We start from the raw sequence: 26813 nt of genomic DNA, 5'->3' as shown, positions 1-26813 counted from the left end.
GCGTGACAGAGAGGCGAAGTGGTCGTAGCCAGAAAACATTGGACCAATAGCAGAGGGCTAATGGTGAAAAGGCGTCGAATCAGGAATGATTATTTTTGTTTTGTGCGCTTTAATCATGCATAATCAGTGTGTACTAGCTATCGCGGTTTCCGTGACGTCGCGTGACAGACAGGCGAAGTTGGGAGTGGCCCGAAAATGTTTTGAGTAATCGCGGAGGCTGATTGCAGAAATTGGAATCAAAACAGTTTGTAATCATTTTACGTTATAGCGCCCCATGTCTCTGAAGCACACCGACCTGCTAATAAAACAGCGGATTATATCTAACCCGGCTATAAATTTAACTCATCGCGTGTTAAGAAACGAACGTCGGAAAGACGAACGGAGGGTAGCTAAATAAGCTCTTGCGCGAGATTTAGCTTGCGGCCAACTCCTATAACCCTATTGAAATAAGTATAAAACGTTGAAATGCTCTCTTGAGACCATCAATGGAAGCTTACGCACGAAGCTTAATCACGAAGCGCGAAGCTTAATTATCTACTTCCTTAACAGTGTGCCTGCTGATATAATCTCGACCGGGTGAGGTGGGTCGTCACCGCAGGAATCAGGAAACGACGATGAAGGCGGGCATCGTGAATGATGAAAAATAGAAAAGATTGTATTCACTTCATTGGTACATGGTTTTGACTCAATCCGAGTCTCGAGCGGTTCTGATTAACACGGGGGCCAGGACGGCTTTAAATCCCCTCGTGGTGGCCGATGTTTTTCGGGGAAGTCCTCTCTCCGGTGGTCAAGTTGACGACCTCCTCTCCCTCGGGTCCTCCTCCTTGGTAGCTCGCCGTTTTCGTCTGCTCCGTAGAGGTGAGAAGCTTTCTCGGGGATGAAGGGGATTATCTCGTCACGGGAAAAGCGCTGGGGCTTGCTTCCCACATTGGAGAGATACAGATTCCCGGAAGATCATAACCTGCCGATGACTCCTTCGGGGAACTTGTGGAAGTGTCAGACCTCTGTCGGGCGGTCAAGTTGACGACCTCCTCTCCCTCGGGTCCTCCTTCTTGGTAGCTCGCCGTTTTCGTCTGCTCCGTAGAGGTGAGACGCTTCCTCGAGGATGAAAGAGGTTTATCTCGTCACGGGAAAGGCGCTCGGGCTTCTTTCCCACTTTTGACAGGTGCAGTCCCAAGCCGATCATAACAGCCCGTCCACCGCCACAGGAGGTCTCGAAGGGGTTGCAGCATCCAAGCACCTCGAAGAGACCGTAGACCCCGTGCCTCTGCTTTGTTTCGCCGTTCGTTCCAAGGCAGGCCAGGTGACACCCTCTGGAAATAGACCACGCCAAGCCCAAGGCACAACAAACAGAGAGCACCATGAGAACTGCCAGGTTCACACATTCTTCACACAAAACCTTATCAGAATTAAACCTGCAGCCCTCGTTCGAGCTTCCCGAAAATTAACAAAAGGAAAAACTAGACTTAAGTGCATATTTCAATTAACCTAATACCTAACATTTTTGTTTCTCCTGCCCGGGAAAGCCACATTTATTGAGAGACCGAGAGTGCATTGAAAATGATCAGACGGATAAATGCTGCGCAGTGAGTTAGTTACTCGTTGGGTCAATAGTATCTGCCAGTACCAGCGCTTCTAAGGCAAAATGTACTGCGCTCTGATGACCGCTTGAACTCCTAATTAAGCTGATTCATAAAGTGGCATTTAAAGCCAGAAAACCAAAAGCCATACTCTATCTGCAATGGTAGCCGATAAACGCACCTACCCTGTAAGCATTGAATTACCCAAAATGGTTTGTTTCTACAAACCTCCAATGGTCAATGCCTATCTACAAAAACAGCGCGTTCACGAGCCACCACCGTCGCAAAACCTGCTTCGCAGTTTTATTCGCGTAACTGGCGCGCATAACAATCATCACAACGAATCACCGAGATTAACGCGGAACCTTTGAAATTTAAAAGAAATAAGGTCTTAATAACTAACAAATGAAAAAAAAATGCAACGCCCACTATTTACAAATTTACAAACGGGAACCTTATGGAGGCGCCCAATTCGACAATTACTACCTCCTAATGCGCACTCGACTAGGTCGCAATCTGAAAGTCATTGGGCCTCGCCATGGGCAATAAAGGCTGCCAGACACACTGCCCCCTCCCGTCACCTGTCAATTCGTGTGGCCGCAGCTTTCTTTTGCGTCTCAGGGAGGGAGGCCGTAAACGCGAGGAGAATCGCCACTCTTCCTTTGCTCTCCCTCTCGCGGCGCATTCCCCCTCATTGAATGTTTGACTGGCCCTGTGCTTGCGCGCGTACCTCATCCAGGTTGCCCCTTTCAGCCGCATTCCTACTCGCGGAGACGCGCCCTGTTCTGTTGTCAGCCGCCTTTGGCGACGTCTCCGTTTTCTCAACCACCATAACGAGCCCTTTGAAGTTCTGCGTGGTGGCCTGTTCCCTTCGCTTACGGGCTGCGGTGTGTCTGTCTCGAATTTGCGCTGTGCTAAATACTTCGCTCGTTTGCGCTGTCTGAAAAATTTTTGCCTCGCCAGGCGGTCACCGAATGTGCCTGTGCAATGCTCGATCGTCCGGGTCCTGCCCTGTTTGGCCGCCATATCAGTCTCCTCTCCTTTGGACGATTCCGGAACCCCGCTCAAATGCGGAGGTACAAGGGAGTTTTTCAGCGCCTCCTTGACCTTTTTAGGGCTGCTAAAACAAGCCTTGTCTCCGCAAGGAACGTGCTCCGGAATAGCCACGGCTTCTACCTTCGCGACGTAATTGCTCTCTTCTGCCGCGATTCCTTCTTTAACAACCTTTAAATGGTCTAAATAGCCCTCCGAATGTGACAGCTCGAAATTAGTTTCTAATTCCTCTACCAGCCTCTGCTGCGGTATGCCCACTGAGCCGAATGCCTCCTCGCTAGCACCTTTTTCCCCGCTTTCATTATTTATGTGCTGCGCTTCCTGAGTGCCTATGTCATGAGGCCTTTTCCTTTCTTCATTGCCTTGCCTTATCTCCGCCGCGATCTCATGAGCCTGGGGACGCGGGAGAGCTTGGGCCGTATAGTCGCCAAAACTCAGACCCTTTTTCTTTAGCAGCATTTCCGAGCGATTTGAAAATAAGTAGGGGTATTGTTTGGACAGATTCTGCGATACCGCGGCTTCAGTCATCAATAGTCCGAATGGCCCCTCGATCTTTACGCTAGCTATGGGCAAACAAACACTATCCTCCTCAACTACCTGCCGGATCCACGCATGTTCCCCGGTGAAATCCTCAGGTTGCACATACGCAGGGTGGACGATGTCCATTGTCGCAGCCGAGTCCCTAAGTACCCTACATGGCGTTCCGTTCACTGCGAGGTCGCGAATGTAGGGTTCTAAGAGCTCCAAGTTGCCGTCGTCATTTACGAAAGAAAAAACAATCCTAGGCTTCCGACAGCCGATCGCAAGGTGTCCAGGCTCCTGGCAACGGAAACAGACGACCGGTTTTCTAGCCTCAAACGCCCTTTCTGTTTTTTTTTTCGTCTTTCGCTGCACTGTTATTCTGGCCTAAATTATCTGTCGGCATGTCTTTGGTCTCACTTCCAGCTTTCTCTTTGTGAAAGGGGCGCCTGTTTTCCTCTTTGCGGAATTTAGTCAACGGCCTGACGCGCGTTTTCTCGGATTCGCGACGTGCGGCGAATTCATCTGCTAGCACTGCAGCACGTTCTAAACCCTTCTCGCCCGACCTATCTTGAATCCACAGGCGCATCTCTTCGCTCAAGGACCCATAGAACTGCTCCATGCAGATTAGCTCAACAACCTTGTCGTGACAACCGAACGCATCTTCGCCTTTTAGCCACTCAATTAAATTCGCTTTCAGTTTGTAAGTGAAATCTTGAAAAGACTCGCCCGGCGTCCTAGCTGCCTCCCGAAAACGGCGGCGGAAAGCCCCCGCTGAGAGCCGATATTTCCTTAGCAACGCAGCTTTTACTTTCTGATAATCTTCTGACTCGTCCTTCGTTAGCCTTGCAATTATTTCGGTTGCTTCGCCAGGAAGAACGGTCAGAATCTGTTGCGGCCAACTCACTAGTGCCAACGCGTTTCTCTCGCAGGTTCGTTCAAAAGTAACGAGAAACAAACCTATGTCATCGTTCACTTTGTACGATGGCATGAGATCCCTTATCTTCACTCCTGCTTCACCTGAACATCTTTCAACTACTGAGAGGTTATTTGCTGATTGCCTGGCCAGATCCCGCTGCACGTCTAGTTTTTTTAGCCTTATTTCGTGAGCTCTCTGTTCCTCGCGTTCCTTTCTTTCTGCAGCTTCCTTTTGATCAGCTCTCTGCCTTTCTTCTGCAGCACTTCGTTCAGCTTTCTCAGACCTTTGCCTTTCCCTCTCTTCTGCAGCGTTTTGCTCAGCTTTCTCAGCTCGTTTCTCTATCTCTTCCCATGCTTCTGAAATTTCGTCCTCAAGAGCCCCGCACTTCTCAATCGCTTCAATAAGCTGCGGTTTTCTCTGAATTTTCCCGACCTCAATTCCCAGCTCTTCACAAAGTAACAACAACTCTGGCTTTCTCCGTTTGCTCAAATCCATGGTCAATCCCGAACGAGGACTCTCTTACTCTGCTGTGACGTGAGGAAGCTTTCAACAGGAGCCTGCACGTACAGAAACTAATTTACCGTTTTAGAAAACACACAAGCTAAAACCTGGCAAATTCTCAAAGAAAGTCAAGCGCTCACCATTCTGCTGAAGCCAGGACGAAGGGTGGAGTATCCCATTGCTGCCAACCAGCTGATATAATCTCGACCGGGTGAGGTGGGTCGTCACCGCAGGAATCAGGAAACGACGATGAAGGCGGGCATCGTGATGATGAAAAATAGAAAAGATTGTATTCACTTCATTGGTACATGGTTTTGACTCTATCCGAGTCTCGAGCGGTTCTGATTAACACGGGGGCCAGGACGGCCTTAAATCCCCTCGTGGTGGCCGATGTTTTTCGGGGAAGTCCTCTCTCCGGTGGTCAAGTTGACGACCTCCTCTCCCTCGGGTCCTCCTTCTTGGTAGCTCGCCGTTTTCGTCTGCTCCGTAGAGGTGAGAAGCTTTCTCGGGGATGAAGGGGATTATCTCGTCACGGGAAAAGCGCTGGGGCTTGCTTCCCACATTGGAGAGATACAGATTCCCGGAAGATCATAACCTGCCGATGACTCCTTCGGGGAACTTGTGGAAGTGTCAGACCTCTGTCGGGCGGTCAAGTTGACGACCTCCTCTCCTTCGGGTCCTCCTTCTTGGTAGCTCGCCGTTTTCGTCTGCTCCGTAGAGGTGAGACGCTTCTTCGAGGATGAAAGAGGTTTATCTCGTCACGGGAAAGGCGCTCGGGCTTCTTTCCCACTTTTGACAGGTGCAGTCCCAAGCCGATCATAACACTGCCGATATCAGTGTCAATAGAACTTTTTGCAGGTGAATGAGTTTTGTATAAAAGGATAGAAACACCATACAAACAGAACCTTGATATGGCCTTATAGTCCATGGCCATTAGGCACGGGCGTAGCCAGCAATATCTATCGGGGGGGAGGGGGCTTCACCTGCCCGACCAGGGGGGGGGGGGGGGGGTAGGGGGCAAGCTTCTGCTTTCCTTTACGTCACATGATCGATAATAAATATCGGTAGTTTAAGCAGACTCTATACATGTATATCAATGACATGGGACCGCCCCCTCCTCCCCCCCCCCCCTCTCGCGTGTGCGTGTTCTTGTGAAGAAATTAAGTAAAGAGTAAAGTAAGCTCAGTAAATACAGTAAGTACGACAGGTACAGTGGGCGTTTGGAGCAACGGTCTCTCATCGCGCCACTGAATGGACCAGTCTTCGAAAACGCGTCATTGAGACGACCCGTGCGATCGGAGAAGATATCATTAATTGTTCATTTCCGTTAAACGTAGGTGGCGTCGTCCTCGTCGGGGCGAAGTACGTTTCACAAATCAAGGACGGCTATACGCGTGAAAATGCACCCGTGACCATGGAGGCTATGCCTACTCCCGTAGCAATAGTTTGTTCGCTGCGTCTTTGCGCTAGAAAACTTAAATACGCGCAAAAACGGGAAAGGCTTTTTTTTTTCGAAGCTTTCGTCACCCTGCTCCCTCATACGAGAGGGTTGCATTTCCTGCGCCAAGTGCATGGGCTGTGTCTTCCGCTGTGTGCGAGCGTGCAGCCGCCATTTGCCTTTACGTCAACAGATTCAGAATTGTACAGAATATTTCACCGCACAGCATAGATATGGCATGTGTATGCATCTTAAGTAGTGCGTGCAACTCATTTCTGCTTCACTTACGCCGGTGCAAACAGGAAGCGGCCTTTTACCTCACAGAATCTCGACTGATTGGTGTACTAGTGATGCAGGAATGAACTCTGGTCTTGTTCAGTGAATAGTGCACATAATCAATTTCTCAGGACGCGTGAACTCCGACGAGAACTGTCAGCGCCTGAAACTGTCAGCGCCTGCGAGTTTACTTACGCTGTACTGCGCACAGCAATAATTCATGCTTGTCGGCTGTCTGTTTCGTGCATTCTGTTGCGAGTCGGTGGAATTTCACTGCTGTAATCAACTCCTTCGTGTGTAGTATTGCTGGTTTGGGATTCCACAACAAAACAGCAACCACTAGCCTTCCGTAATTGCTGGTTTGGGATTCAACAACACAGCAGTAATTACCAGCCTTCCGTAGGGGCGCAATCACAAACAAGAGACGTTTCTCGCGCAGACTCCTGCGCGATGCGGCCTAACCGGCACCTGAAGGGAAGCGGCGGAAATGTATACCAGCGATTTCGACCACCTGCGGTCTTTAACGTGCACCTAAATCTAAGTAAACGGGCCTCGAGCGTTTTCGCCATCATCTAAAATGCGGCTGCCGCATTTGTTGCTTCATTTGTTGCGCATTTGTTGCGCCTTTGTTGCTTCAGAATGCGGCCACCACATTCTCGCCCAAAACTTGCACAGAGTGTCAAAGCCTTGACAAACACCGTGACAGTTTTTTTCCATATGCAGACATGATTCGTTGTAAATTACCAACCAAACGGAAGCGCCCAGGAATGAAATTGTGATAGTAGCACCGGTTTCATGAATTAAGTCAGCGCGAAGTGACGAGAACAAAGGGTGGGTAAGGGGGGGGGGGAGGGGAGGGGGGTTGCGGAAATTTTTTCTTTTTTTTGGGGGGGGGGGAGGTTGAACCCCCCAACCCTGGCTCTGTCCCTGGCTACGCCCCTGCCATTAGGCCATGGACTCCCCAGTGTCCCAAGTTGCAGGGAATGAGATTAGGTACTGGCACAGACGTAGACACTAGAATATGCGAGAAGTATCTTAAGAAGGCTAATCACTTTAATAGCAATATCTTTGACCATGCCCCTCCGCAGGCATTGCCGAGCGCAAATTTTATTAATGCGTTGGCATTGTGAAAGCACTTGACGAACTTTTTAACGCGTTAGCATTCTTACGGCACTTGACGCACTTTCCGGGGGCTAACTGTCTATCTATGTTAGCCTCTAACCGTTTCCCCGCCTACCTGGGCCACTGGGTAGTCCATGGTCGAATGGGCTGCTGTGGTGAGGGAACAACCGCCGGATCAACGTGGGCCACCGAATATGTGGCAATCTGTACGTACTGGCCACTGTTCAACGAATCTCTTTAACGGCGACATGGATCCCTGTAGATGCGGGACTGCGTAGGTGTTCGAAGAAACTCTTTTTACGCCGACTGTGAGTACTGGGTATGTGCCACTTGGTCTTTGCTGGTCTCCATTAACTTCTTTGATGTCAACTTGGGTCACTAGATATGTGCCAGTAGGCGTGGCGCTCTTCAATGAACGTCTTTGACGCCACCTTGGGTAACCAAGCATGTGCGACTGGGAATGTACCGCTCTACACTGACAAAAAAGATGACTTAAATTTCTCCGATGCTAAGCGGAATCGAAATCACGTCACAGGGGCTCCCCAAGGACACCTACCCGACGCTTTAGCAGGCTGCGCCACAAATCCACCGCGTATGCGCCGCTTTTCAATGAAAGCCTCTCACGCGAACGCTTTAACGAGCTGCGGCAGGAATGCACTGGGTGTATGCCGCTCTTAAATGAGCCTCCGGCCAACTTGAATCGCTGAGTATGTTCCACTGAGGGTGCGGCAAGCGAGGGTCCAATGCTGAGCCTTCGCCCACACTGGCGCGCCGCGCTTATCGCCTCGGAGGCCACGCGTGGACTTCGCGGCCGTGCCACTAGATGGCGAAGCGTGTGCAGAAAGAGGCGCGAGAGAAACCCGGTTGCCACGTGACGCATTTCTCTGCATTCACACGCACCGATGCGCCAGGCATTTCGAAAGCCACGCGCAGGCTTAGCAGCGGAAGCGCTATACGGCATCGGCCATTCTTATGGAAGCGCGAAAGAGGAATCCCGCTGCATTAAACTGGGGATTGTACACTCTAAAAACAGTTGCACCCTGTGGGGCATATTTTTGCCAGAGAACAATAATCGTCATCTGACTTGCGTGGCTTTCCTTTCTTTAACGCTGTGCGCCCAGCACTTCTCGGTCACGAACGACAAGAGCGTTATCAGCGTGACACAGCGTTCTCGACAGGAAAGTAGCAAGTGCAGAGTTTTCAAGATAGGAAACGCAAGCAAGACAGTTGACGATTACTGTTGTGTGGCAAAAATGCACCCCAAAGGGTGCAACTGTTGTTAGAGTGTAATCTAGCTGGGATAGACTGGAAGAAGTAAACTATCGGCAACAGAGATGCAAAAAACTGTGAACGCCTGTTTGATATAATGTTTAGTTTTTCTTTATCACAGATTTTTTAAGAAGCTACGCGTATCCATGGAAATGCCTGTTCAGTACTTCATCTTGCTTTAGTATCGCAGTCAATAACACCACATATACGTATTGAAGAAGGGATTTCAGATAATAGAATGCGGGTTCTAACATTTCTTACTCTGAGTACGAGCGCTGGGTGTAAGGCTCTCGAACAGCTTTCAAGGACTATAGCCGAGCTAATGCTGAGAGTGTTATTGACTACTTAGAAGAAACCTTGGATAGTTTCTCAGTTCAATCCTGCGGAGGCGCTAATGGCCTTTGGATAAAACGGAAAGAAGCTATAATGCATTGCGAAAATAATTTCATACCTACAAAATTCAAAAGAACTAAGCGGAAAACACCGTGGATCATGCGGAGCATAATTCACCTAAATCCAAAACTAAAAAGATGTCGAAGAAAAGGGATAAATTCTGCGGAGATAAGGGAGCTCACATGCAAATTGAAATTATAAATAAAAGCTGCAAAAAACGATTTCTTTTCAAATAAGGCAACAAATTTCATAAATAATTAACCGCAAAAGTTTTGGCGCTAGCTGTCGAAGCCAGAAGCCGTGAGCAGTAAAATCGAAGTGGCACGTTTGGTCATAGAGGACATGCGCATTGTATCAAATACATTTATTACCTATTTCCAATCCGTTTTCGCGAGCTTGCCGACCTCGAGTGCGTCCGTGGTAAAGTCCCTATATAAGAAAAGTACCGCCATCTACTATTTTCTCCGCAGCCTCCTCTCCTAAATCGCTTGCTTTTTTCTTTACTTTTTGCTTGCGAAAGCCAAGTCGACGGTGGCGCACCTAGAAAGCCTACGTTGAAGCTTTCAGGCCGGGCGCGCGCCGTCGCCGCCACCGGCGCCTGCGCCTGCGCAGAGGACTTTCAACATGGCTCTGCGGCGGAAAAAAACAAAATATAAAGAAGTGAAAAGCGCGCGCTCTCATCGCCCAATCGGAGATACAGGAGAGAGAGAAGCGGCGTTTATCAAAGGATGGCGGTACTTTTCTTATATAGGGATTTTAGTCCGTGGCAGTCGCTGACGCCCGGATGGGCGAAGTTGCGATAGCAGTGTCAGGCATTTTAAACTTGCTTTTGCAGATAGACACCAAGAAGGCGCCGCGGCCCGATACTATATCAAATAATCAAATGTATTTTTGAAACGATACGCGCAGCAGCTGTTTGCCTTTTCGCAGATTATCTTTCCCGAATCGCTGAGTATACAGCCTGTATGTTCAAGGGTGGGATATGCGCCAAAGTATTCCCCATTCATAAAGAAGGCAATAAATAACACGTGGAGACATATAGACCAATATCACTAACAAGTTGCTGTTGTAACTTAATGGCACGAATAATAAGTAAAGCCGCCATGACATACTTAAAAGAAAATAACGTATTGTATCCTATGTAACACGGTTTTAGAGAAGGCTTGTCAACTATAACACAATTACTAGAGATAACACATGACTTCGCATTAATGATTAACTCCAAATTTCAAGTTGATGCCATTTCTATTGATTTTTCGAAGGCTTATGATCGCGTCGTGTACTGTTAACTAATCGAGAAAATAGTCTATCGGAATTGAACACAATATAGTAGAATGGATAGCAGCCTATCTGTAAAAGCAAACTTAGTATGTTACCATAAATAATTATGACTCTGACGAACTCGAAATTTATTCAGGGGTACTACAGGGATCTGTATTAATTGGGAACACTATTATTTCTGAAATACGGTAATGACATCGCTGGTATCGCAGAAAATGAAGTAAAATTGCGGTTCTTCGCCGATGACTTCGTAATTTATACGTGCGTGCAAGGAATCGATGACCATCTTAGTCTAAATACTACACTAAGCACTGGTGCGACATGTGGGGAATTGAAATTAACTTTAAGAAAACACAATATATGACCATAACTCATAGAAAGGCGATCTTTAGGTTCAATTATACATTAATGAGTAACGATTTAATAGAAACTGACACAGTAAAATATTTAGGCGTAGCCTTTACAAGTATAATAAAATGGTATACCCATATCGATAACACATGTACGAAGGCCTTCCGAAGACTCGGTTTCTTGCGAAGAAAACTAACTGCAGCATCATCCTATATGAAACTAACAACATAAAACTTCAGTAAGGTCAATTCTTGAGTATGGTAGCATAGTATGGAACCCGTACCAGAAAGGACTCACACAGAAATGAGAAAGTATCCAAGATAAAGCTTTGCGATTTATGTACTCAAAGTATTCTCGACAAGAAAGCGTAAGTGCTCTTAGAAACCAAGCAGCACTGCCTACCCTTGTTTGTTGGCGTCGTGTGGCTGTCATGAAGTTTATTTTGATCCTATGTCGTGACAATATTAATATAAATAAGCTAGATTACGTACAGCCACCGCATCGACATTCTAATAGAACATGTCTTAATAAACTCATCAGGCAGTATTCCACACAATGCGACGCGTTCAGGTATTTATATTTCCCGTGGGCAATCGAAATCTGGAATGCGTTGCCAAAGGAAATTGTAGAATCTGATTCTGTGGATGGCTTTGTCGCAAAATTGGAGCCACATTTTGGTTGTTCATGAAAGTATTTGAGCGCGCAGTTTACAAGAGAATGAGATGGTTGTATGCTTGGACATTGGTGCAAGTGTGATTGTATACTGCCTTATGATTTGAAATGTAACTATTGCAATATGCTGAAGAATGGTATTTTAGTGAGCGCCGATAACTACAATAATGTTATACGACTAACATTACAATTGTTTTGAGCACCTTTTGTTATTCCTTGATTCATGAGAAACAAAGAAAGTGACTTGTGCTGAATGCCAGGGTTATTGTATGGCAGTTTTCTTTTCTATATGTTTCTTTTTTTTTCTCCTGTTTTTCCCATGCTCATGTGCGTTTTTACAATCCATTTCTTGTTTGGGCATGTGCAAAGGCCTGCAATACTGTTAAGTAAACAAATAAATAAATACGTCTCATACATAACTCGTTCTGACGGTGCCAATACGTTGTAACACTAACTTGTTTCGATGCTAAATGCATTACCCTCGACAGTCGTTGTTAGATGCGTTCCGCCGATTTTTCCTTCTTTCAGGCATTGGTGGTGGCGCGGGTGCTGCTTCGGCACAAGATGTCAAAGGCCCGACTTTTCCGTCTCCCGTAACACTACGGGTCAGGGCATCCGGGGAAGGCCCTTCCACCAGCTCACAGCAGCCGCAGTCCGAAATATCACGGTAAGATATTGTCTTCATTCTAGCGTGATACTTGGGAAAACCAACGGAAAAAATGAGACGCGATCATGAAGGAAAGAAGAGACACGAAAACGCTGGACTAAAAACTGAAATATATTTGAAAAAACAGACCATCCCTCGAACACCAAACCTCCAACGCACGCGCAATGCTTATAGCAAGGTACAAAAATCTTTTAAAATATAAACACACATTTGCCCTGTCTCTTCTACTTCCTTATATTTAAAGCTCAGCCTTTGAGGAAAGCTATTTCTTCATCGCTGAGAGAGATAGCAGGGACCCTGTTGCATTTCCCTTCCTCTTGTACACTGATATGATACACCTAAAGTATTTTTCTTTCAATTTTCGTCCGGCGCTTCCAAGAATCACTACATTTTCAAAAGGTGGTGCACAGTGATACAGACGACAGTGAAAAGCCACAAGGCCAGCTGCTTGAGAATTGATCAACGCACAATGCTCGCGCATCCGGTCTTTGAGCGAGACGTTCCCCAGTTGTTTTTCTTTCTCTAATGCATCTACCGAACGAAAACATTAGTTGCGGAAATGGTGTTTTCCAGAAATTACTACAAATAAGACATTTCCAGAACAGCAGTGATTTCCAGTACTTCACGTTTGAAGCACTTCTATTGTTTGTTTCGGCATGAGATTCGCAAGTTATATATTCATCGGCAAATGTAGTATTCCCTAGTTGAAAAACACCAATCTAAAGGTCGCTACCTACCATCCCCTCTTAAGCAACTGAGATGTGTACTAATGCGAACAAATACGTACAAATCGATAACGCTAACGCCGGAGCGCTGCTTACGTGTGTCTGTCGCATTCTGACGATCCTCATTGTTGCACACTGCAGGTCCGAAGACCGGGGCTCTTTGGCAGGCATCTCATCACCCTCAGGCGCCGCTAAGAACAAGTCACGCTACTCCATCCGGCAGGCCTCCAGTGGCGAACTGGACAGGTACAGGAAGCGTCTACTTCTCTTGCTGATTCGCTGACAGCCCGCGCTTGCTTGTGCACGCTTCTTCGTGAGATCAGGGCAACAGCAGGCGAGAACGTAACTATAAGGCACAGACAGCGAAAACACAACTATAGGTGTTGTATTTCGAACAATTGTATACTCCGCTTATATATCGCGTGAACAATAAATACAATAAAAATACAACCGAAATATACGTATGAAATGGCTTTTACTACACATGATCACTTCCTTCCAAGCATGGTGACACTTTCCGTGACAGGCCATGAGCAGGCAGCTTTTGCAACTTTGAACTTGTTTAGTCACCAGCTACTTATCTAATGTTATAATATGAAATTTCGCGGAATTCTGGCTTACGGCCATTGTCACTAGAGTTGCGGACTTGTCGGTACACTATGAGTGATTACGACATAGATTTTCTATTCAGCAGAGTGTGCGCGCTTCGTAAACTATGCTGGCTACTTAGCTTTGCACTCTCTCTTTTTATAAAATATCAAAATTATTCACTTACAAAATGAAAAAAAAATTGTTGCTGTGAAAACAACGTCTACCTAAGCACGTTTTTGCGCCTCCTTGGTTCTCTCTGAGCAAATTGCCTAATTTCTCTCAAATTTATCTCAACTTCTATTCAAGCAAGAAATGAGCGCCACTCTGCTTCTTACCATTTCGATGCGTTTGGTCGTTCGGCGTTGATCACTGATGAAGTAAAAAAAAGAAAAGCTTAACGTTGCACTCGGCCGCCAACGCTTGAAACAGCGAAGCTGGGCGATCGTAGCCCAGCATTTTCCGGAAGTGCGCGAGAACTTTTCGTCTTATTACTCATGATGATGATAATTTCTTTTCGCGCATCTCGGACTTACGGCCGTCACTGCGCGTTGCATTGAGTAGCTCGCAACACCGCTACTGCCTTGCAATGCCGACAACGCGTTCCAGCAGACGCGCTCCGTGAATGCGTCTCTCTCTCTCTCTCGCTCTCATAGCGCGCAAAACCTCTTCACCTCGCAGAGCACGAGCATGCGAACAGGCCAGCTGTGGAAGAAGACGACGACGCTCGAACGCAATCATAGGGTTCGCATAAATGCGTGCTCTGCAAGCGTGGCTGTATAGCCACGTTTCACTTAAGGTTTTACTTAAGGTTTCACTTAAGGTTTCACTTAAAGCGCTCTCTCTCTTATTTATGGTTACACTGTGCACCCTGTGTTCTTTAGTGACCATTGCCTAGTTTCAGCATCTCTTGGTAGCCATCGGTACCAAATCCGGCATATGTGCTGGGAGTTGTGGAAATTTAATAACCAATTAATTTCGCGTGATTTTCGCGAATTTTACTTGCTTTATAAATAATCTGATCGAATGAGTGCGTGCACACACATCTGCTGTGATTGGCAGAAAATGGCCATCTTATTTATTTCCCTCCATTACAAAGATTTGCGGTCTGTGTTAGCATATGTAACGTGTCTACGTTTTAGCTTTAAAGCCTGATCCCGGCCGAAATGTAGGCAATAAATAAAGCATCGTTTTTTTTTCGTATGTGCGTCCTAATGCTAGCAGTATATATACAGGGTGTTTCAGCGAACACTTTCAAAATTTATTTAAGGTTGCCTGTGGCAGATAGCCCAAGTCTAGTTAAGGAGCTGGTCTAATCGAAGAGGCGGACATTACTTGCAGAAAAATGGAAATGCATAATCGACTAATTAGCAAAAATTTAGTAATTAAGTTTTTAACTAATTACCTGATGACCCATATTGCAATTTACAAATTGTAGCGAGATATTAATTCCCGAACTTTGTGAAGAAATGCACTGGCGTTCCAGTTAATTTTGTACTTTAATGCAAAAAGCGACATTTTGTTAAGAACCTAACTGGAACGCCAATGCATTTCTCCGCAAAGTTCGGGAATTAATATCTCGAAGCTGGGGTCATCCCGAGAATTCATTTCAAATGGATCCGCCTTGCGAACTCCACGGCTACAATTTGTAAATTGCAATATGGGCCATCAGGCCATTAGTTACAAACTTAATTAGTGACTTTTGTTTATTATTCGATTATGCAATTTAATTTCTTGTGCAAGTAATGTCCGCCTCTTCGAGTAGACCAGCTCATGAACTGGAATTGTGCTATCTGCCACAGGCAACCTTTAAGAAGTTTCGAAAGTGTTCGCTGAAACACCCTGTATATTGCCGCGTGTACTTGTTTATCTTCCACCGGTGACCGCTTTTCACCGGCTAACAAATGTTCACCGTTATCGCTCGGCGCCGGACGCGCCTGCATGTACGAAAGTTTCTGTAACTTGATCGATACTTCTATCCGTTGTCTGTTGTCACCGACGCTTATGTAATCTGATTGTAGGAGCGACGCAAATTGTCTAGTACTTTCTGGAAGCCACGCGGGCACCAGGGACTACTCTGGAACCTTCGATGACTCATGTATAATAGCCGACGCGCTTCGCCGCTGATCAGATTTCGACGATCGCCGACATCTGGTGGAAGTGCTTTTATGTCCTTGTACCGGACCCCCACGTCCAGCCGTGAGCCAAGCCCACAACGTCCAGAAGACGTCGACGCCTACTCCAACCAGCGAGCTAGCGGCAGGAACTCCGTACTCCGGTGGCAGGTCCTGCCACCGGAGTACGAAGCCCTACCCGACAAGACCAAGACGATAAAAGTCATGACGTCGACAGCAGCTACCATGACAGCCCCTGTGCCAACATCTGCGGTCGTGATGCAACAACCCAGGGAGCCGCCGACTTTCCGTGGTTCACCATGTGAAGACCCCGAAAACTAGCTGGAGGCATAAGACCGGGTCGCTATGTTCAACAGGTGTGAATCAGACGAAAAGCTGCGCCATTGCTACTTTTCTCTTGAAGACGGCGCTAGAACCTGGTTCGAGAATACAGAGCGTACACTAATAACCTGGGACCTCTTTCGAGCTGCATTTCTGGACACCTTCACGAGCATCGTCCGTAAAGAAAGAGCTGAAGCCTTGTTGCAGAGCCGTTTACAGCTCCCGAATGAGAGCATCGGTATGTACACCGAATTGTTCCGGCACCGAACTTGATTGTTCCGGCACGCCCACCCCGCTATGCCCGAAGACAAGAAGGTTCGGTTGCTCATGCGGGGAGTCAAGCAGGAGCTATTCGCCAGACTGGTGCGGAATCCACCAAAGACAGTCCAAGACTTCCTTTTGGAGGCTACGACGATCGAGGGAACATTGGACATGCGCAACCGGAAATACAATCGCCGTTCGACGCCACGCTACGCCGAAGTCCAAGGACTCTCCTCCGATGACCTGCGAGAGACGATCAAGGCGATCATCCGTGAAGAGCTGCAAAAGTCACTACGGTCGTCACCGCCTCAAGTTGCTTCCATCGCCGATATCGTACGGGAGGAAATCCAGCAATCGCTAGAACTTCCCCAACCACTGCAGCCTCAGTCTGAAGCAATGAGCTACGCCGCTGCTGCACGCCAGGCCATCGCTACTCAGCGCCAGCTCCCGGACCCTACGCCGCCACCATTCCTTCGCTAGCCACCACCACCACCGCCGACGCCATCGCGCCCACCTGTCGGTCAGCGCTACAGCCCGAGGAAGACCGACCTTTGGCGCCCCCCCCCCCCCTCGATAACCGCCCACTCTGCTGCCACTGTGGAGAGGCCGGCTACACCTACCCCCGCTGCCAGTACCACGCGATGGGTATGCGGCAATTCGCCGTCAGCGCGCTGCGTCTAGTATGAGGTGAACGACCGCGCGACATCGCCAACTACCTCACCGGAGCCCAGTGGCAACCATAACGACCCTCGCGCTCGCCATCACCAGGCCGCTACATCTCGCCGCATCGCCGTCAGTACACCGGTCCCACCCGGGGCCGATCTCCCAGCCCTTACCAGGGAAACTAAAAGCAGCAACTGATCGAGGTGCGGTTGCTGTACGACGCAATGCCGAAGATCCTCCACCGCCGCCGACGATTCGAGCATCATCAGGACGAGATATTAGCACGCCGTCTGGCAAGAGCCTTGACGAGAACACTTCGCCGCCGCAAGAAGACCTGCCGACGCGACGTACTAGCAGCGGAGCAAGCCGACGCAGCCGTGATCTGACGCCACGACTTAACCGCAACGCCAGACGACGCTCTACCGACCTAGACGTGCTAGTATATTGTCACAACGTCACCGCTCTCGTCGACACTGGAGCCGACTATGCGTATTCAGTGGCCCGTTCGCCGCCAAGTTGAAGAAGGTGAAAACGGCCTGGCAAGGACCCAATATCTGGACAGCGGGAAGCCACCGAATAACGCCGAATGGAATCGCCACAGCGCGAGTCACGGTTAACAACCGCACTTACCCGGCGAGCTTCGTAATCCTGCAGCAATGCTCCACGGAAGTCATCCCAGGCATGGACTTTCTAAACCAACACGGTGCAGTCATCGACTTAAGGTCCAAGTCGACAATGCTTTCAACACACAAAGTGATACCACCGGATACAAACATCAGTTCATCATCATCAGCCTATATTTTTATGTCCACTGCAGGACGAAGGCCTCTCCCTGCGATCTCCAATTACCCCTGTATTGCGCTAGCGTATTCGAACTTGCGCCTGCATATTTCCTAACTTCATCATCCCATCTGGTTTTCTGCCGACCTCGACTGCGCTTCTCTTCTCTTGGTATCCATTCTGTAACCCTAATGGTCCACTGGTTATCCATCCTACGCATTACATGGCCTGCCCAGCTCCATTTCTTCCGCTTAATGTCAACTAGAATATCGGCTATCCCCGTTTGTTCTCTGATCCACACCGCTCTCTTCCTGTCTCTTAATGTTAGTCCTACTATTTTTCGTTCCATCGCTCTTTGTGCGGTCCTTAACTTGTTCTCGAGCTTCTTTGTTAACCTCCAAGTTTATGCCCCATATGTTAGCACCGGTAGAATGCAATGATTGCACACTTTTCTTTTCAACGACAGTGGTAAGCTCCCAGTCAAGATTTGGCAATGCCTGCCGTATGCACTCCAACCAAATTTTATTCTTCTGTAAGTTTCTTTCTCGTGGTCAGGGTCCCCTGTGAGTAGTTGACCTAGATAAACGTACCGCTTCACAGACTCTAGAGGCTGATTGGTGATCCTAATTTGTTGTTCCCTCGCCAGGCTATTGAATATTATCGTTGTCTTCTGCACATTCATCTTCAACCCAATTCTTACACTTTCTCAATTAAGGTTCTCAATCATTTGCTGTAATTCGTCTCCCTTGTTGCTGAATAGGACAATGTCAACTGCGAACCGAAGGTTTCTGAGATATTCGCCTTTGATCCTCATTCCTAAGCCTTCCCAGTCTAAGAGCTTGAATACTTCTAAGCATGCAGTGAATAGCATTGGAGAGATTGTGTCTCCTTGCCTGACCCCTTTCTTGATAGGTAACTTTCTGCTTTTCTTGTGAAGAACCAAGGTATAGCTGTGGAATCCTTGTAGATGTTTGCTAAGACATTCACGTATGCCTATGTACTCCTAGATTACGCAATGCCTCTATGACTGTTGGTATCTCTACTGAATCAAATGCCTTTTCATAATCTTTGAAATCCATAGAGAGAGGTTGATTGTACTCCGCAGATTTCTCTATTACCTGATTGATGACATCGATATGATCCATCGTAGAATGTCCCTTCCTAAAGCCAGCGTGTTCTCTTGGTTGGCTGAAGTCAAGTGTTGCCCTGATTCTTCAATTCTTTAACGTCTCCCTTCTTATGGATTAGTATAATGTTGGCGTTCTTCCACTTCTCTGGTACACTTGAAGTCATGAGGCATTGCGTGTAAAGGGCCACAAACTTTTCAAGCACAATATCTCCATCTTTTAATAAATTGACTGTTATTCCATCTTCTCCTGCCGCTTTTCCCAGGGTCATGTCTTGCAAGGCCCTTCTAACTTCATCGCTAGTTATAGAAGGAGCCTCTGTATCCGGTTCATCACTATTTCGAATGAAAGTAGCGTGGCTGTTTTGGGCACTCTACAGGTCAGTATAGAATTCTTCCGCTGCTTTTACTATGTCATCGAAATTGCTGATGATATTACCATGCTTATCTTTCAGTGCATACATCTTTCCTTCTCCTATGCGAAGCTTTCTTCTTACTGATTTAATGCTGCCTCCATATTTTACGGCTTCCTTAATCTTTCCCACATTATAATTTCGAATATCCCTTACTTTCTTCTTGTTGATCAGTTTTGACAGTTCAGCGAATTCTATCTGATCTCTTGAGTTGGACATTTTCATGTTTTGTCATTTCTTTATTAGGTCCTTTGTTTCTTGAGAGAGCATACCTACTGGTTGCCTTGGTGCCTTCGCTCCCCCTTCAATTGCTGCTTCTGAGATCAACCTAGTTACGTTTTCATTCATTACCTCTATGTTGTCTTTATCTTCCTTTTTTAAAGCTGCATATTTGTTTGCGATCACCAGCCTGAATTGGTCTGCTTTTACCCTTACTGCCTCTAGGTTGGCCTGTTTCCTCTTGACTAATTTCACTCTTTGTCTCTTCAAATTGAGAGAAATCCTAGACCTCACTAAATATCAGTTACCATGCCTTGAATGTGCTTGAAGAACAAGTCACCGCTCCGACTCACTCCAGCGTAATGATTTCCTTCGGTACCGAAGCGCCTGCGGACATGGAGGGCTTCGTCGAGGGTGATCATCACTTACTGCTTGACCATGAAATTTGTGTCACCAGAGGCATAGCTGAGCTACGTGAAGGGAGAGCAAGAGTGATGCTCACTAACTTCAGCCATGAATACAAGTACATTAACAAAGGCACCACGGTCGCCTACATCGACGAAATAGTACAAGCGAGCAGTACTTTCGCCTTCACGGATTCTAGCGCACCTGCAACGACGACTGTAGTACCTGAACCAGCTTTCGACATCAATCAGAACCTTCCCAGGCATAAGAAAGAGTAGTTAAAAGCCCTGCTCCTACAATACAAGGACTGCTTCTCGTCGTCGTCAAAAATTCGACAAACCCTTTTCGCCAAGCACCGCGTCATAACCGACGAATATGTTCGCGCACTCCGTCAGAGCCCGTACCGAGTTTCGGCGCGTGAACGCGAGGCCATAAGGAAACAAGTCGACGAAATGCTACGCGACGACATCCTCCAGCCGTCCAAGAGTCCGTGGGCGTCCCCCGTGGTGTTAATGAAGAAGGATTGAACGCTACTTTCTGGCTTCATTATTGTCACCTCAACAAAATCACGAAGAAGGACGTATACCTTCGCCCACGGATAGACGACGCCTTGGATCGACTCCACAACGCAAAATCTTTTTCGTCGATCGATCTCAAAATCGGCTATTGGCAAATGGAACTCGACGAGAGGGACCGGGAAAAGACTTCCTTTATTACAGCGGACGGACTGTTTGAGCTCAAGGTCATGCTGTTTGGCCTTTGCTCGGCACCTGTGACTTTCCAACGTGTCATGGATACAGTACTGGCAGGCTTGAAGTGTCAGACTTGCCTCTCTACTTGGACGACGTCGTTGTGTTTGCCTCAAGCTTCGAAGAACACCTCCGGCGCCTTCAAACAGTTCTTTAAGCACTCATGGCCTCCGGACTCACGTTGAAGCCAGAGAAGTGCCGCTTCGCATACGAGGAGCTCTTGTTTTTGGGCCACGTCATCAACCAGTCTGGAGTGCGCCCTGACACACAGAAAACTGCGGCCATCACTGACCTTCCTCCACCCGCCTACAAGAAGGCAGTGCGTAGATTTCTTGGACTGTGCGCCTATTACAGGCGCTTCGTCAAGGACTTTTCACGGATCGCCGAGCCATTGACGTACCTCATGAAGGCCGACGTCGAGTTCAAGTGGGAGACGCCGCAAAACGAAGCCTTTGAAGAACTGAAGCGACGCCTGCAATCGCCGCCAATACTTGTGCATTTCGTTGAAAACGCCGATACCGAAGTCCACACCGACGCAAGCAGCGTAGGACCCGGCGCCGTGCTTGTGCAGTGGACTGACGGACTAGAAACGGTTGTAAGTTACGCTAGCCGGTCGCTGTCGAAGGCAGAAGCAAATTATTCCACAACAGAACAGGAGTGCCTCGCCATCATCTGGGCTACATCAAAGTTTCGCCCCTACTCTATGGCACGCCCTTCAAAGTTGTGAGTGACCACCATTCCTTGAGTTGGCTAGCTAACTTGAACGATCCTTCAGGTCGCCTCGCATGATGTAGTCTGAAACTTCAGGCAGTCGACATCACTGTCGTTTACAAATCTGGGCGAAAGCACTCTGACGCCGACTGCTGTCTCGCGCCCCCGTCGAACCCCCGCTACAGGACGACCAAGATGAGGACACTTTCTTGGGACCCATCAGTGCTGACGAATTCGCCGAAGAACAACGAGTCGACCTGGAAATAAGGAGCCTTGTAGACTACCTGGAAGGCAAGACCGTCGTTGTGCCGAAGGTGTTCAGGCGAGGATGGGCGTCGTTTTTGTTGCAAAACGACATTCTCCTAAGGAAGAACTTCTCGCCACTCCGAGCCAACTACCCTCTCGTGGTACCTTCAGCATTTCACTCAGAGGGTCTGCAAGCTCTCCATGACGACCAAAATTCTGGAAACCTCTATTTTTCCCGCACGCTAGCGAGGATACAATAAAAATACTACTGGCCTCGCCTCACTGTTGACGTCGCCCATTACGTAAAGACATGCCCAGACTGTCAGCGCCGCAAAACACCGCCGACAAGGCCAGCCAGACTTCTACAGCCGATCGAACCACCTCGGCCACCGCTCCAGCAGATCGGGATGGACTTATTGGGGCCTTCCCCGACGTCTACATGCGGGAATAAATATATTGTGGTAGCTACGGATTACATCACCCGCTACGCCGAAACAAAAGCCATGACAAAGGCAGTGCCGCCTAGGTAGCCAGATTCTTCATTGAGAACATCCTCCTGCGTCATGGTGCCCCAGCAGTCCTCATCACCAACAGAGGTACGGCCTTTACGGAAGATCTTACTGAAGCCATCCTGCGATACAGCCAGACAAACTATTGCCCGACCACCGCCTACCACCCGCAGACGAATGTTCTCACCGAGCGCCTAAATAAGACCGTCGCCGACATGCTTGCAATGTACGTCGACGTCGAACACAAGACGTGGTATGTCATCCTTCCATGCGTGACACTGGCATACAACACGGCCGTACAAGAAACGAAGCACATGGCGCCGTTCAACCTGGTCTGCGGAAGGAACCCGGCAACGACGCTTGACGCCATGCTACCGGACGTCACCGACGAAGAAAATCTCGACGTTTCTACCTATTTGCAGCGTGCCGAAGAAGGTCGACAGCTCGCCTGCCTGCGCATCAAGAACAAGCGAAGGACCCACAGCCGACACTACAATCTTCGACGACGCTACGTCGAGTACCAGCCCGGCGACCATGTTTGGGTCTGGACTCCGATACGCCGACGAGGACTTAGCGAGAAACTCTTACGTCGCTATTTCGGACCATATAAGATCATCCGACGTATTGGCGCACTGGACTATGAGGTCGTGCCAGACGGTATATTTCGCAATCACAGTGGCGCCGCGCACGACCTGAAGTCATCCACGTGGTGCGCCTTAAGCCTTTCTACGCCCGCTGACAAACTTAGGGGCTTTGTTGCTTTGTTGTTTTTCTTTATTACGTGTGGTTTTGTTTTCGCTTTCGTGTTTGTAGCATCGGGACGAAGTTTTTTTTAAGTAGAGAGTATTGCCATGTGTACTTGTTTATCTTTCACTGGTGGTCGCTTTTCACCGGCTAACAAATGTTAACCGTTATCGCTCGGCGCAGGTTGCGCCCGCATGTATCGGAAGTTTATCGAATGTTATCGATGCTTCTATCCGTTGTCTGTTGTCACCGACACTTATGTAATTTGACTGTAGGAGTGACGCGAATTGTATAGTAGTTGTCCAGAGTAATGCCTAGTACCAGGGATTTCTCTGGAACCTTCGACGACTCATGTATAAAAGCCGACGCTCTTCACCGCTGATCAGATTGCCGCGATGGCCGACTCTGTTCGCTGCTATCGTTGTGCCTCGAGTGTAGCTTGCTTTTGTGGGCACAGGTTCACCCAATAAAAAAGTCATGTACAGTGGTACGACAGTTTTCTTCGCGGTCACTATTACGTGACAATATATATATATATATATATATATATATATATATATATATTACTTTTAGTGTCCATACAATATTTGATATCATGATGCTGCGTATTTCGGTTCTCCCCCCCCCCCCCCCTCTTATGTAATACCTTCAAAGGGGCCTTTCAGGGTGAATAAATCATGCTGAAGATGATAAGCTTTTATTCTGTGGAAGCTGTCGCTGCGGACATTATTTGGGCTCCTTCTTTTCTGTGGGAGATAACCATCGTAACTAAGCATCCCAAGAGCAGAAGGGCCGCGAATGTCTGTGGCAACTGCTCCCGTCGCGAAAAAGAATAACTTCCCGGTTTTGATAGGCACAAAGGAAGATTGTGTAGTGTACATGTTATCGTTATTATTATTATTAATTATTATTATTATTATTAGTTATTAGTAGTAGTAGTGGTAGTAGTAGTAGTAGTATTTTGTCTGCTCTGGGTTTACTAAATTTTAAACGAGTTGTCCACGTCATATTTGTGTATGCGCATCTTTAACGCCACTATCGTCGTGGTCTCGGTAGAACTTATGACATCCTGTTTTCTGTAAGCTTAGCCACACTCCCGCTTGATTTAGTCAGCTCAGGCGCTGCAGTCGTACGTACACAAAATAAACGGAACTTATTTATATTCATTGACAAAATATATTTTTGCTTAAGCTCGCTCTGGCTCGGAATCACTAAAATTCCACTCAGCCAGGCTCACCAGAATTCCACTTAGCTGGGCTCACTCGCGCTCAGACTTTCAAAAATTATAGTCAGCCAGGCTCACTCGGGCTCAAACTCACCGAAATTATACCAGACGAGCTCTAACAAACTCACAGGTTGCGTTGAGTCAGTGTCGAGTCACGAGTGTGTTTGCCGGCCTATGGCGCTGCAGTGTCATGAGCTCGTCACGTTTTCCTTTGAGCGACAAGTTGTCCTTCTGAGAGCTTGCAGATTTTCTTTCGCACAGCGGCACAGGGTGCTGCTGAACCAGCAGTATGCACACGTTACTTGTTAGCCAGCGTGGCGAAAGTTCGTCAAATTGCACTGAATTTCTCATATTGTAAAGCATTTCATTAATAAGAACTCTTTTGATAATAACTGTTTATGGCGTGTTAGTAGCGTTGTAAAGGTTAACCACTTCAAAGCTAAAACGTACATGACTCGTTGCATGTGCTAACACTAACAGAAAATCCGATGGAGGGAAATAAATGAGATGGCCATTTTCCGCCAGTTAGAGCAGATGTGTGTGCACGCACTCATTGGATCAGATTATTTATAAAACAAGTAAAATGCACTGTAGAAATATAACTGAAGTCATGTTATCAATGCCGGAGGAAGTGGCGGTTAACATTAAGCTCAACAACTGCGTCCGTATCCTGAAAAAACTACGCTAGAATTTGTAAAAACAAAATTATGTGAGCGAATCCTGTTGCTGAACATCCTGATGCGATACTGCGGGCCAATGACAAAGAGCACTTGCGAGCGAAAACCTTTCTGAGTGCGGCCTCTGCATCGGTGCGAGCCGACGCATAAAATGTTGCCGGTTGCCAACTAAGTGCATCGTCCGTGCGTTGCTCGTGTGATGCGCGCAATTGAAGCTTGCTCTTCGACTACGAAACGTCATGCAGCATTTAGCTCATGCTAAGGTCAGTTTTTTTTTGTCCTACTGCCGCCTTCGTGGTGATAGCACTTTGATGTCAGCAATTTAGGGCACTTCTTACACCTAATGCTAACAAACTTTTTTATATGCTCGAACCAACATTTTTTTTAGCAGCTTCTTCGACATTTATAACCGCACAAAACTCTGTTTCCTTGTATTTGTTCCTTTAAAGAAATGCACGCTTACGTAAATGAATGAGCGTTCACACGCCCTGAAAACTGCCTTCATTATATTCGCTTTGAACTTTCGATATCTAGGTACGGCAGCGAAGCAGCCGCAGCCACTGACAACAACATGGCGTCCGCGGCGGCAAACTCGGCCATTTGCAGCGGAGTGATGCAAGCCATCGAGGACGCGTCTGCTTCGGCAGACCCGACATCGGAACCGCCGTCCGAGCTGATGGGGACCGTACCGAGGCCGTACCACGAGTCCTCCGTCGGAGAAGGCTCGTCGCAAGGCGGCTGGGCGCGCAGGCTTCGACCGAAAGCGGCCGACGAAGACACCTCGGTCTCCTTCCAGAGCTTCGACGTCGAGGCTCAGGTCGCGACCGGCGAACAACAGAACGCCAGCAGCGGCTAGGCGGCGAGTCTTGATCTGGGTCACATCTCCGCGACGGCAACAACGTGCGAAGCGCACAGTCACGACCGCGGTTATGCTATCACTGCAAAATGCTGACGTCGCGTCTTCAACAAAGACGCGCGGCAGATGGTTGGTTAATATTTTACATAAGCGCTTCATACGTACACGTTCGGTTAACAAAGCCGCCTGAGTCGAAATAAAGGAACACTTTGGACACGTGTCGAAGATAACGTTTTGTTCTTGGCTCTTTTGTATTTGTCGTCAGATTGTTTTAGGTATATTATCACCTGTGTTAGAGCATATCCATAATACGTGCCTGTCATCTGGTTTATTTCCCCTAGGAATGCAAATATCGGAAGTGCTGTGTTTATTCAAGGAAGGGGACAAAACGCTTATACTGAACTGCAGACCCATCTCAGTTTTACCTTTTCTCTCAATATTTTGGAGGATTTCTCGTTTTCTTCAGAAACACAATGTCTTAATGGAATGCCAGTAAGCCTTTCCAAACAACATGTGCGCGCAGCTTGCTCCTCTTAAAAAATTATTCTGACTGATTTTGAAGAACGCGTAGTAATTCTCCGAAGTTTTGTCAATTTGTCGGAGGCCTTTGAATTCATCAATTGGGTACTCTTTCTTCGTAATTATTATGGTTTATTCGGCGTATTATGGCATTCGTGGCTTTGTGCTTGACATTATCAGATCGCATTTCGGAAACAGGAAGCAGCTTATGCACATTAACGGCATTACCTCTTAAGTTATTGCTGTGAATTTTGGTGTTCCTCATGGGAGCATCTTACGTCCCTTTGTATTTGAAATTTCCGTGAATGATAGCTTAAGCATTGACAAGGATATCGCGTACATCATGTATGCGAACGACACCAGGTTACTATTTCCATATACATGTGTAGAAAGTCCTGTCTCAAATGTGAATTTCGTGCTGGCAAAGTTACATAAGTGGTGTGCTAACAACTATAGGAACGGGCTGTTATTAATGAAGAAAAAAAATTAACCCATTTCGTTTCAACCCAAAAATAAGAATGCTCATTTGCAACAGAATATTTTATTAGATTCTACAAAATATGAAGTTAACTAATCAATCAAATGCTTAGGCGTGCACTTCGATTACAACATGACATGAAGCAGCGATGTCGATTTTCTTACAGGAACACGTTCGCAGAAGTGGGCGTAGTGTTTCTCAAATATCGCCCTTCTTCAGCGAAACTCTTAACAATAATTCTCGCTTAGTCGCATAAATTATTGTGGTCTTGTTTGAGCTATAGCTTTCCCAACTAACAATAACACACTGTTTCTCTTGTAGAAAAATAATGGTTCCTGCCATATCTAAAATTCTCACATTTTTACTCAGATCAATTGTTCCGTGAGCTAAGAACACTTCAGATAAAATCCTTCTGTAACTAT

At 47.4% G+C, this 26813-nt stretch overlaps 1 protein-coding gene across 1 annotated transcript in view; it reads left to right on the top strand.

The window, feature by feature from the left end:
* LOC125947446 (uncharacterized) overlaps positions 1 to 25590 on the top strand; it is an 87372-nt gene extending 61782 nt beyond the window's left edge. Inside the window, exons 10-12 of the mRNA XM_049672184.1 lie at positions 11903 to 12041; positions 12908 to 13012; positions 25073 to 25590. Coding sequence (XP_049528141.1) covers positions 11903 to 12041; positions 12908 to 13012; positions 25073 to 25394 — 566 coding nt within the window. The 3' untranslated portion in view covers positions 25395 to 25590. The remainder of the gene's footprint in view (positions 1 to 11902; positions 12042 to 12907; positions 13013 to 25072) is intronic.
* The last annotated feature ends 1223 nt before the right edge of the window (positions 25591 to 26813 follow it).

The sequence above is a fragment of the Dermacentor silvarum genome, chromosome 8 (assembly GCF_013339745.2).
Source record: "Dermacentor silvarum isolate Dsil-2018 chromosome 8, BIME_Dsil_1.4, whole genome shotgun sequence".
NCBI lineage: Eukaryota > Metazoa > Arthropoda > Arachnida > Ixodida > Ixodidae > Dermacentor > Dermacentor silvarum.
The sequence above is the reverse complement of the archived record's forward strand: the minus strand, read 5'-3'. Positions and strand labels throughout refer to the sequence as shown.